Below are 14,164 nucleotides of genomic sequence, written 5' to 3'. Positions count from 1 at the left end.
TCACGTAGATCTGGCGGGATGTACTTTGCGATAGACTAGCGGCCTATTCAAAAAGTAGCAAGTAACTGCTATTGTCCATTTCACGTTATAGAAACCGATATAAACTCCGGCTCATTGGGCCTAGTGGATCGGATCTGAAGAACTAAAAGAAAGAGACAAAAACACTTACCTGTCAACATGTCATCCGCTGATGTTGTTTTCTTCCTTTTCGACTTGATTCCAAAATACAGACCTGGAATAGGGAACAAAAATGTGCAATCAAAATACTGGTTCCAATCTGATTGGAAGTGTAAAGCTAGTCTTCCAGGGGACTGGATAAATAAATTGTGCAACTGATCTTTTGATTTCAGAGTGATGGCATCGTAATTTCTAGCCTAAATAAATTATGCTGGTCGTCAAAAAAGATAATTCATTCTCGCTCTTTTACGCCCCGTAATCATAAGAATATGCCTATACATCCTGCTACTAAAATAGTCATGCCACCTTATGATTCAATATAAAACCTATTCATTATTAGTCATACGAAGGATTAGTTACATAATATACACTTCCAATGAGTTTGAAACCGGAAGAGTAAAAGGTGTGACGTCACGACTTCTCTGCCCTATTAAAAACCGCAGTCTGGTTTATTTGTTACAGACATAAGCAGACAGGCATACCAATTTCTTATAAATAAATTATCAATGAGTCAATTGTTCAGCGTTCTCTTTCGGCATTCCTCTCTTTCGACATAGATAGTATGATCTAGTTATTATCATAATTTTTGGTTTACCATCTGTGTTTATCTACATTTTGCCTGCACTAGTTTGCACTTTGTACATTCAATCCAATCCTGCCCATACTGTTGTATCCTCAATACAGAAATTATATACACGCAACATTCGTGTATTGTGAAATGGTGTTCAGATGGCTCTGTATCACATTAATTATGTCCTCCTGAGTCAGAAATGTTGTCTTATTGACAGGTAAATTTCTCATCTCAAAATTTCTTAAACTGTCGGGGAGAGAATTTATAACCTGAAAAAATGACTGAATGTGTGCAGTGGGATAATTGGGTAATACGCTTCAACAGTCGTAGCGTCACTTTCCTGGTAATGACGCTTTGTAACTTAGTAACTGGCTCTAAACTATCGGAACAATGGCGGACGCCCTTATGAAATATTTCTCCGACGAGCATAAAAGCGTATCCAAATCTGATCATGTTTTGAAATTTACACATTCTGATCACAAGACATATGAAAAGTTCTAGCCACTATGAAGAATAACAAGTACCGATTTTCTTTGTTTAGAACCACGATGGCCGCCGTTGCTGGGCGACGTGACATCAGACTATTGAATCCAATTCCCATTATTCTTTATTGTCAACGAATGAAGTATAAGCATGGTCCTCATTTACAATAACAATACTAGATAAAATTATCGCTGTTGTGCTTCTGTTATTATTATTATTATTATTATTATTATTATTATTATTATTATTATTATTATTATATTATTAATTATTATTATTATTATTATTATTATTATTATTATTATTATTATTATTATTGTAAATATTGGTGGTATTACCGTTGTTGTATTTTTGTGGTTATTAGTGGTATCCTTTTATTTTTTGGTTCCATTTACCACTTTTCCTTCACTTTCATGTATGTTGTCATCAAATTGAATGAATTATTATGAAAACCTAAGTATAAATAAACTTTGAATCTTTGGTAATTAATAGCGGAGCGCCATTTTTTTTCGTTTTGATTGAGAAGCCTGTTTGTCTTATTATCCTTTCAAGAAGATGTACAGTTTATGCTTGCTTCTTCTCTTTTACAATGTTCAGTGTTTATGGGATGGCGTCGGTCTTTGCTTCGTACCAGAAAGGTACCCTGTGTGTCCTTGAGCAAGTCACATCGACCTATCTAGATCATTTTGCAGCGCTGCACTGCGGCTAACGCCTGAGTTATTCAAGTCTTTTCTTGGAATATTATTTAAAGACAAATTTCCCCTATGGGATGAAAAAAGGGAATTTATCTATTTATTATTTATCCAATTGCTCTCTGCCATCATGTTCGTTACACTGTTTCTTATTTTTTCATAGTTGTTATGAACAAATCTGCAGGCCCGCACTTTGATTTTTCTAAGCTGGTTTATGGCTTCCTTTGTCTGGGGGTCCAACACACTGCCAGCAGCTGTATTCCAAACCGAGTCTTACGAGTGCGGTATAGCATATTATTGTAACAAGGTATTTGTGCTATTGAAATTTTTATGCGTGCTCTCAGTTTCTGGGAAAAGGATATTCTGGTTTGACGCCCGGGTAAACGTGTACTTATTTGCAGGTCTAATGACCCAAATTGTTATGGGCTCAGTGTTGTAATGGAGTTACTCTCAAACTAACGTAAACTATTTTTCATTACAACCATGTTAAATCAAGGTCTATAATTGCATTCGGTTATCAGACCTGAAAATACGTGCACGTAGGCCAGGGCGATAAGACACACTAATAGAATTTAAAGCCAAACTATCAGACTTATTAATTCTGTTGCAGTTTTTTAAATTTGCAATTTTAACAAATCAATGAATTTTCTCAATAAAACATTAATTTTGTTCACATTTCATTATGCCACGTATTTTGAACTAAATTATATATGTCTCTTAGTCTTGTCTATAAAAATAAATAAATGTAAACATTTATATAGAACATTTTTACGGATTTACCATGCTAAATGAGCTTCACAATGTTTCATTCATTCGATTTGCAGGTCATATGCAGCCATATTTCCATTTCCTATTGTATTACTCGCCTGTTAAGCGTCCTTTTAGGTTCTAACACTCGAGTCGATTGGGTTTATGAGCGTTATATATATATATATATATATATATATATATATATATATATATATATATATATATATATATATATATATATAATCCACCCCAAAAAATGTTATCTTAGTATTACAAAACGACAGTTGGTTAAAACATCACTTTACAGACACAGGTCACGTAACAACAACATTATCTTGCTTACCAATGATGGAGGAAATGGCCAACATGACGCTGAAGACAACATAATCCTCCCAATCAAATCCCTTTGTTGCCATGGTAACGGGTCACTTGTCTTATTTGTACTTCTTCCAAACTCTCGGGAGCCCTGGTATGGAGAAGTGAAACATTTATGACAATGATGATGACAATGATAATGATGATGATGATGATGATGATGATGATGATGATGATGATGATGATGACGATGATGATGACGATGATTGCCAAATGTTTGAATCAATGACAATATCTAGCTAACTTCCGCAACCGATCTTCTTCCACTGCATAAAGCTATCTTCAACAGTCACCAACATTTGTATAAAAATGGAGAAAAAAAAACCACTTCACGAGTATTTTTGTTATTTATAAATCCAAAATCAGGAAAGAATTTATTTCCTTTAACTTTGATTGCTATAGAAAGCAGTCCTTTAGATGAATAAGATCCGGGAGTCCTATTTTGTCCGATTTAGTAGCACATATCGAAGTTTTTGCCATTTGTATTTTTAAAAGTTGACCAATTGTATTGAACAGTATCCACTTAATGAGCTCAAAGCGTTTTACAGGGGGTTCCTCCTAGCCAACAACAACACTTAACAAATCAGGAACAAGTCTAAAACTAATCATTAAGAGCTGAGTGACGCTTCGCTCGGCCCATAGTTGATTCCTTGGAAAAGGCTTTTTACTCACATTCTATCACCGTACTCAGGTGTAAAATGAGGACCTGGCCGTTAACAGAGTTGTCTCTTCCCGAAAAAAAATGTAATATCGCCTAACAGGCGTCATGTCCCGTCCTAAATGTTCCATGTTGCTGTTGGCCATGGACCCATTGTAAAGCCCTTTGAGCACGTTTAGTGGATATTGCTCTATATAAAAGCTCAATTAAAAAAAAAAAATTAGTAAAACGTTGAAGATTTAAAAGGATGTCAGCTTGAAGCTAGTCCATGTCTATTAAAAAAAATTATATATATATATAAATATATATATATATATATATATATATATATATATATATATATATATATATATATAATATTATATTCAACGATTTATCCCACTTTACTTTACATGGGAGTATATCGTTTGTTCATGTTAGAAAATCAAATCAAATTATACCTCTTGAGCACCAAGCAATAATTTATAGCAGATGCTGTTATATTTATTACTTGGAAACTGAAGTTCAAATCATAAAAGATAATACCATCATAGCGTCCATAAAATTGTTTTCATCTACTGAATAACAACTTTTATAAAATTCTCTTGAGTCTGATTTTTGGGGAAAAAAAAAAGTTCGATCAGGGTTAGTTACGCGTACAAAATGTACGTATGAAAACGTCACTAAAGTCAGTCGTTCCTCAAGCAGAACCTCTTTGCTTACCCTCTTTCCTATTTTAAACAATCAAAATAGTAATTTTGAATTACAGATGGTGATAAAATTTCTCTTGACGTAAAATGTCAACATCAGCTAGGCTACATATTTTGGCGGATTACAGATTTTAATGGTTTGACATAAATGTCTTTTTAAAATGTGACATATCGCCTCAAAACGTTATAATGTCGGCGTGATTTAGACGCTAATATTTAAATTTATTGTCCAAAAAAAAAAAACAAAAAAAAAAAAAAAACAAAACAAAACAAAACAAAACAAAACGAAACGTTGGTAAACTTTTTGTTGTCTATTACAGGCAATAGACATAGTTTCTTAAGGCAGGAAAAAACCCCTGTAATTTCGAATTTGAGCACATTTAAACTACAAAGCAACTTTTCGGTACATGGTTCACATCCGACATAATACCGTTTTGAGACTATGGGTGGCAAATGTGTTGCGACAAGGTTGACAAACTACATTGTGTGACCCTTGATCTATGTATCTGTAAAGTAAATGTAAAAAAATCGAATCAATCAATTCCTATACAATGAAGGTATTGTAAAACCCATGTGCGATTCATAACTGAAAGCCAAACATTCCCCTTTTAACTAATTATAAGGGTTTTATAAGATTTGTAAAGGGAATCGGAGTGAACTGACCGGACGATAGATAGTGGCTGTGTTGTGGGCTGTGGATTGCTTCTCTCGCTAATGGAAATCTAATTGTTTGAAACGATAACTTTAATTTCGCAACAAAAAAAATGTTAAACGCAGACAAAAAACACAATGCACACACACACACACACACTCACACACACACACACACACACACACACAGATATATATATATATATATATATATATATATATATATATATATATATATATATATGTATATATACAAAACGATCAGAAAAAATTTTAAAGGCCCGTATCATTACATATGAATTAGTATGGCAAAAATCGAATTTGTAAGATTCTAATCTTTTTTTTCCAAAACACCAAGAGAATATCATTGTTGAGTAAATTTGAGTCCCAAAAATTGTATTCTGTAAAATTTGAGTTTGTATATAAAGAATAAACCCTTTTCACTAACAATTAGAAAACCACAAGAATTGTATAAAAAGAGATAAAAATAAAAAGCAATTTATTGAATAAAGGTTATAATTGCAATTCTCTAAAACAACACAAGTCATTATTTTATGACCATTTTCTCCAAAACTGGAACAAAGCCACTGCAAGTTGACTCATTGGCAAAAACGTCTTTATCGTAACATTTGAAAGCTATATCAATTTTTGTTTGAATTATGTTATAACACCATAATATCAAACACATTTGTTCAAAATATGACAGTGGGCCTAGAATTATTTTTTTTCAACAATTCTCAATATTTTCTTTAGCGATCTGTATTTTGACACTACCGTATTTTGGTTGGTTTCCAAAAACGAAACGAATCAAAGATGCATTTCAGTATAAATGTCTCACGTATTCCGCCTGTATGTTTTTTTTTCGTCACTACATATTATTAGCTTATGTGGATCCAATTCTATAAATACCAAAATGTAAATATAGCTTTCGGCAACTGATTCTCTTTGGTTGCTACCGTTCATATCAATCAGTATTATTCACACATGTGGTATTCATGAGAATGCCAACCGCAGGTAGCATATGGCATTTTATTTCAACCTTCCCATTGGAAAACCCTATCATTTCTTAGTAAATACGTAATCGTTGAATAATGCTTTGAACGCATTGAATAAAAATGTTATTCAATTATTGCAGAATATTTTCGCTCATTTTATTGATCTAAAATAAGTTGTAAAGGACAGTTGATTGCAATTAAAAATAAACTTTTGGTGGGCATGGATAAAAATCCAATGTTTTTCTTTTATTTAGTCAAATTGTCATTCAAGCAGATGGGGAAAAACACAAATTAAATTAATTATGGTGAATCGAAGTACTATCTACTACCATACAATTGGTCACGAAATATCTAAAAATCTTACTTGTTGGGGTGGAATATACGTTGTCTTTCATTTCTTTGTATTTATTAAACTCGTTGTTTTTATCGTGCAATAACACATATACGCAAGGTCCGTAATGTTATTTGGTACAATAAAAATAACTCAATTAATAAATACAATGAAATAAAAGAATTGTAATTATTGCATGTAGGAGTGATCCTTCCTCACGAACAATTCTCCCAGCATGCCGAAATGTATTGGGAACTTGTTCGACATTTCAAACACAGGAGTTCATGTATCTTATATTGTTATAGTGTATTATGGGTCATAGATATTACAAATTATATCAAAGTCAGCATTTTGATTGATTACTTTAAAATGAAATTTGAACAAAGTGCCCGACCTCGAACTTTTCAGCATCGTCACTCGAGCCTTCTCTGTATCTTATCGTGAGGGATGACCTCATTTTGCTCTTTTTTATAATCTATCGATATTTGAATGGCGAGTTTTCAAGTCAAATATTTCTTTAACATGTTTTCTTGGGCCACTGTCATATTTCAAACAAACAAACAAAAAAATACACAGGTTTAGGATTTTGTTGACAACTTTGGAATGACCCTATTTCATCGATATTTTAATTTAAAATGCTCCGAGAAGAATGAAAACAAATAATACTCTACAATTTTACGGGCAGATTGTTTTTGTTATTATATGTTGTCTATGTGTCAATGTCTTACACAATTTCTGTCATTCACAAAAAGTAAACACTTTTACTTTTACCAAGTAAATTGTTACATTGTTAATATTAACGATACGAGACTGTTAACTCGATTCACTTCAGTGGTCAATACATTTGATCGGTTGCAATCTCTCCCGAGTGGTATGTGTAATTTGAAAAAAAAAATATAACCTGCAAGAAACGTCTCAAATCGTGTTCATTTTTTTTGCCACATTGTTACCAGTGTTCTACCAAAGCTGGATCATTCTCGACGCTTTTCATTTTCTTGGTTCTAATCTGTATTTCATTGATTTAAAAAAAGGTTTAAACTAACAATCAATTTTGAGCGTGATCATGCTTTAGGAATGATTTCCTCTCTATTATCAATGTATGCAGGTGCAAGGCGTTTTAAAGTTAGCTGAAGGACAATGCCACGTTTAAATAAGTGCTTTAATGAAACTGGATCAGCAAATGACCGCAAAAGAAGTGGTCCCCAGGGTCGACAACTCCTCGCATGGACCGTGCTGTTACCAATTATGTATCACGTTCTAAACACTTTTACCATCATCTCAATTTGCTGGGGTGTCAAGTAAAAATGTTCTAAGACGTTTACGGGACAGTGGAATTGATTAGTCCATATCGACCTGTTCCGGGTAACATTCTTAGCCCAGTCCTCTTGCAAAATCGTATGGCTAGGTCCCAGAAAACATTTCACATGACCGTATAGGTACTGGAATAGTTTCCTCTTCACTGACGAATCATGGTTTTAATCGGATTGGTGGCAGAGAACGAGCTTTTAGGAGGAGTGGAGAACGATTTCGCAGAATTTTATCCGCCAGTCTGATCATTCTGGTGGAGGAAGTATTCGTGGTATGGGGATGGAATATCTACACATGTTCGCACTCCATTGATCATTGTTGAAGGTAACTTCAAGGTCATGCGCTTTCTGTGATTCCACGTGTATATCCTTTTATGGCACGTCATGGTGGACTTCCCAACAGGGACAATGATTGACCACTACATGTCTACAGAATGGCATTTAATCAATGTTCTAAGATGGCCTTAAAAGTTTAAAAGATCCCAGACCTTAATCCAGCCAGTCGAACATCTTTGGTATGAGCGTGATATGAGGATTAGAAATATGCTACGAACTTGTCAAGAACGGAATTGCCATGCATCAAAAGTGGCAGAAAATCTCTAGAGGACAGCCCTGAACAATGTTATTTGGTCAATGAACCGTCGATGGGCATTTGTAATTCAAGCCTTCGGGGTAACACCGCATATTGATCAAACTTAATTCTCTCCTTACCGGCCAGTTTCAGAATTTTCCCCAAAACTTCACACCCACCCAACACAAAAATAGACTTTACTAACTCAAACAGAATATTAATAAGTACAATCTATACATAATATTCTTCAGCAAAATGAGCTTTACAATACAGTGCTAAGTTTTTATGGCTGTAATAAACAAATTTTCATCAAATTTTATTAGAAACAAAAAACAATCAGATGAGAAAGTTGTTGGTTGCATCGTAACGAATGTGACGATTTTCCTGTAGTTGGTAAGGAGAGGGTTAAACACAGAATTCAACCAAATCATTCTATATAAAGTTATCTCCCTTGACATAGCAGACGTGTATGGCTGTTTTTTTTTTTTTCTTTTCAGGACCAAATTTCAAAGAAAATCAACGGAAAATATAAGAGATATCGAACTTATATTTTGGGTGTGACAACACTTTTGGAACACAGTATATTAATCCGTCAGCCGAGCAAATATTGCGTGCTTGTGTGTACACGTGTGTGAGTGTGTGTGTGTGTGTGTTCGTGTGTGTTTCAGTGTGTTTATGCAAGTGTTCATGTTTGTGTATTTTCTATCGAGTAGGTGTTAGCTCAAATTATACATTATGTGATTACTGGGTATAGCTAGCTTCCTTTTTCTTCTTCTTAGAGTGTATCTAAATATTTGCAATTTGCAATAGGAACTTATGTAGTGTTTAAGCTATAATAAGTTTATTTTTAAAATACCAAACCCCTCCCGCTCTCCCGTTCCCAACCCTCCCAAACTGTTGCAAGTCGACAACACACTTTTTATATTTTGACCAGAAATATTTTACTTCATATTGTGTACGGTTGTGTGGTCTAGTGGCATGGCACTCGCTTTCGGATCGGAAAATCCTGGGTTCGAGCACCGCTTGGCGCATAGTTGAGTCTTTGGAAAAGCCTTTTAAACTACATTCTCTCACCGTAGTCAGGTTAAAACAAGTATTTTTACAGCGGTGTCTCTCTCAGAAAAAAAAATGTTATATCGCTTAAAAGGCGTCATGCCTGGTTCAATATGTTACATGTTGCTGTTGGTCAGGGACCCTTTGTAAAGCGCTTTGAGCACGTTTAGTGGACATTGTGCTATATAAAAGCTCAAGCTCAAGAAAGTCATAGCTGCTCAACACGAAAATTGAATTTTTGAACTCAAAGTAAAAAACGATAAGTGTATGCTAAACACTTTTTTTCAGGACGTTGAGCTTAACAAAACATCAATAAATTTGTATTATAGATTTAACATATTTATCTTCAAATTTTGCTCTGTATTTATTACAAGACAAATTTGAATAATAAAAGTCCGTTATCTCACAACTTGAGGGAGGTTCTTTGCCAAGCTCACACTATAGTAATTAAAGCTAATACTGTTAGAAATCTGTCCTTCAAATATCGATCGATAAAAATGACTCGATTCTTAGAGGAAAAAAAAACCTCTCAAACCTGGGACTTCGTGAATTCTCAATTCACATTAATATTATGAAAGTACTATTCGTTGTCTACAGGCAAAATAGAATGAGACACACACACACACACACACACACACACACAGAGAGAGAGAGAGAGAGAGAGAGAGAGAGAGAGAGAGCAAGAGAGACAGACAGAGAGCAAAAGAGATATATAGATAGATAAATATATATATATATATATATATATATATATATATATATATATAGATAGATAGATAGATAGATAGATAGATAGATAGATAGATAGATATAGATATAGATATAGATAGATAGATATATAAATTTAGATATATAGACAGATTGATAGATAGATAGATAGATAGATAGATAGATAGATAGATAGATAGATAGATAGACGGATAGAGAGCGATAGATCGATAGATAGATAGATAGATAGATAGATAGATAGATAGATAGATAGATAGATAGGTAGATAGATAGATAGATAGATAGATAGATAGATAGATAGATAGATAGATAGATAGATAGATCGATAGATAGATAGATAAATAGATAGATAGATAGATAGATAGATAGATAGATAGATAGATAGAGGCACACACACACACAGAGAGAGAGAGAGAGAGAGAGAGAGAGAGAGAGAGAGAGAGAGAGAGAGAGAGAGAGAGAAGAAGGGGCGGGGTGAGTAATATAAAAACACATCGAACTACTTGGATTCAGAAGCGTAAGAGAGGTAAAAAAATAATTGTTCTGTGTGTTTGTTGGCCATTTCATTCAAGATCATTAATACTGCCAACTCCTTGAACCACGCTAAACAAAAATTTTTATCTTTACTTTTTTTCCTTTATTTTTCCCCTTTCTTTTCATGATATTATTATTCAGATCAAATCGGAGGTTATTGCATTCCAATCTTTTAGCTTAGCATTATGAGGCGTGACAGATTTGATGACGATTATGATGACTTTCATTATCAAGATGGCGATGATGATGATGATGATAATGATGATGATGATAATGAAGATGAGACGTTGGAGGAGGAGGATGGAAATTATGATAATAACACTATAAATAATAATAATAATAATAATAATAATAATAATAATAATAATAATAATAATAATAATAATAATAATAATAATATTAATAATAATGATAATAATAATAATAATAATAATAATAATAATAATAATAATAATAATAATAATAATAATAATAATAATAATAATAATAATGATGATGATGATGATGATGATGATGATGATGATGATGATGATGATGATGATGATGATGATGACGATATGATTGTAATATTAATAATATGCACGAACGGACAAACACATACACGCACACATATAAACACACAAACACACACCCACACACACACACACACACACACACACACACACACACATGTTGCTATGATTATATAATCATAAATTTTTTAATGACGTTCGTACGGTCGATTAACATTTAAAGAAAATATTATATAACAGATAAAATGATAAAGAATGGAATTAATAAAAGTGCTATGTCAATATTTAGATATTTGCATGTTCATTCTGCCATATCAAAATATCTTATTATCACAAAATTTATCTTAATATTATTATCATCAACGAGTGCCTTAAGATCGAATGTTGAAGGGATAGACAGATAACAGGATGTTAATATTAATATGTGATCCAACGGCCCGGTCCTGGCATGTATCAAGTCCAAATGTCAAAGGCCACCCTTTTCTCTGTTCTATTCTATTTCTACAAAAACTACCCCCCCCCCCCCCCACAAAAAAAACCAAAAAACCAAAAAAAAAAAACAAACAAACAAATAAACAAAAAAAAAACAAAAACAAAAACAAAAAAAAAACAACAACAAAAAGACAAAACAAAACAAAACAAATAAAAAAAACAACAACAGCAACAACAACAATAAACCAACAAATAAACAAAAGAAAAAAAAAAAGAAAAAAAGAAAAGAAAAAAAACACTTTGTTTTTCTTTTGTGTGTATGTGTGTGTGTGTTAGTTTGTTTGTTTTTTGTTGTTGTTTTTTTGCACGTTATTATGCTGTTCTGATATGATGATGTCATCCTGTTGCTATGACCAGATCCGAGTCAAACGAATGCTTGAAAATGAGGCATCATATACCATATTATAATATAAAACATATTCATGGTGATTTAATTATATCACCATAATTTCTCAATTGTTGTCATTTATTTAGATGGCAGCGTGACTCAGCGACACGGTCTTTGCGTCCTCGCCAAAAGGAATCGGGTTCGGCTACCCGCCTCGTCGTGTGGCCTTGAGCAAGTCACCACGCCCTAGCTCGCTTTGCTGTTGCTGCGCTGCGCGTGGCTGACGCCTGGGTTATTCCGGTCTTCCCTTTGAATAGACCCTATAAAAAAAAATCCGCTATGGGATGAATAAAGGGAATTTTATTTTACCTATTATATTTTTATATTTATCATGTTTACATTCCCCTTTAATGATAGTAATAATGTCGAGCTCTTATCTGGAAAACAGATCTGTAATCGGAAGTTAGGGAATAGGGCACAAAAAGTAAACACTTTTACTTTTACCAAGTAAATTGTTACATTGTTAATATTAACGATACGAGACTGTTAACTCGATTCACTTCAGTGGTCAATACATTTGATCGGTTGCAATCTCTCCCGAGTGGTATGTGTAATTTGAAAAAAAAAATATAACCTGCAAGAAACGTCTCAAATCGTGTTCATTTTTTTTGCCACATTGTTACCAGTGTTCTACCAAAGCTGGATCATTCTCGACGCTTTTCATTTTCTTGGTTCTAATCTGTATTTCATTGATTTAAAAAAAGGTTTAAACTAACAATCAATTTTGAGCGTGATCATGCTTTAGGAATGATTTCCTCTCTATTATCAATGTATGCAGGTGCAAGGCGTTTTAAAGTTAGCTGAAGGACAATGCCACGTTTAAATAAGTGCTTTAATGAAACTGGATCAGCAAATGACCGCAAAAGAAGTGGTCCCCAGGGTCGACAACTCCTCGCATGGACCGTGCTGTTACCAATTATGTATCACGTTCTAAACACTTTTACCATCATCTCAATTTGCTGGGGTGTCAAGTAAAAATGTTCTAAGACGTTTACGGGACAGTGGAATTGATTAGTCCATATCGACCTGTTCCGGGTAACATTCTTAGCCCAGTCCTCTTGCAAAATCGTATGGCTAGGTCCCAGAAACATTTCACATGACCGTATAGGTACTGGAATAGTTTCCTCTTCACTGACGAATCATGGTTTTAATCGGATTGGTGGCAGAGAACGAGCTTTTAGGAGGAGTGGAGAACGATTTCGCAGAATTTTATCCGCCAGTCTGATCATTCTGGTGGAGGAAGTATTCGTGGTATGGGGATGGAATATCTACACATGTTCGCACTCCATTGATCATTGTTGAAGGTAACTTCAAGGTCATGCGCTTTCTGTGATTCCACGTGTATATCCTTTTATGGCACGTCATGGTGGACTTCCCAACAGGGACAATGATTGACCACTACATGTCTACAGAATGGCATTTAATCAATGTTCTAAGATGGCCTTAAAAGTTTAAAAGATCCCCAGACCTTAATCCAGCCAGTCGAACATCTTTGGTATGAGCGTGATATGAGGATTAGAAATATGCTACGAACTTGTCAAGAACGGAATTGCCATGCATCAAAAGTGGCAGAAAATCTCTAGAGGACAGCCCTGAACAATGTTATTTGGTCAATGAACCGTCGATGGGCATTTGTAATTCAAGCCTTCGGGGTAACACCGCATATTGATCAAACTTAATTCTCTCCTTACCGGCCAGTTTCAGAATTTTCCCCAAAACTTCACACCCACCCAACACAAAATAGACTTTACTAACTCAAACAGAATATTAATAAGTACAATCTATACATAATATTCTTCAGCAAAATGAGCTTTACAATACAGTGCTAAGTTTTTATGGCTGTAATAAACAAATTTTCATCAAATTTTATTAGAAACAAAAAACAATCAGATGAGAAAGTTGTTGGTTGCATCGTAACGAATGTGACGATTTTCCTGTAGTTGGTAAGGAGAGGGTTAAACACAGAATTCAACCAAATCATTCTATATAAAGTTATCTCCCTTGACATAGCAGACGTGTATGGCTGTTTTTTTTTTTTTTCTTTTCAGGACCAAATTTCAAAGAAAATCAACGGAAAATATAAGAGATATCGAACTTATATTTTGGGTGTGACAACACTTTTGGAACACAGTATATTAATCCGTCAGCCGAGCAAATATTGCGTGCTTGTGTGTACACGTGTGTGAGTGTGTGTGTGTGTGTGTTC

At 34.0% G+C, this 14,164-nt stretch overlaps 1 protein-coding gene across 3 annotated transcripts in view; it reads right to left on the bottom strand.

Moving 5' to 3' along the window:
* The window catches only part of LOC144976831 (sodium-coupled monocarboxylate transporter 1-like), a 71,214-nt gene that overhangs the window by 44,843 nt on the left and 12,207 nt on the right, over positions 1–14,164 (bottom strand). For all 3 annotated transcript variants that reach the window (XM_078921316.1, XM_078921318.1, XM_078921317.1), the window contains exons 3-4: positions 3,017–3,139; positions 170–232 (exon numbers count right to left, since the gene is read on the bottom strand). In XM_078921316.1, the coding sequence (XP_078777442.1) occupies positions 170–232; positions 3,017–3,089 (136 nt within the window). In that variant the 5' untranslated portion in view covers positions 3,090–3,139. The remainder of the gene's footprint in view (positions 1–169; positions 233–3,016; positions 3,140–14,164) is intronic.

The sequence above is a fragment of the Berghia stephanieae genome, chromosome 7 (assembly GCF_034508935.2).
Source record: "Berghia stephanieae isolate SIO BIC M18660-M18661 chromosome 7, UCSD_Bste_1.3, whole genome shotgun sequence".
Lineage (NCBI taxonomy): Eukaryota > Metazoa > Mollusca > Gastropoda > Nudibranchia > Aeolidiidae > Berghia > Berghia stephanieae.
This window is presented reverse-complemented; position numbering and strand designations above follow the sequence as displayed.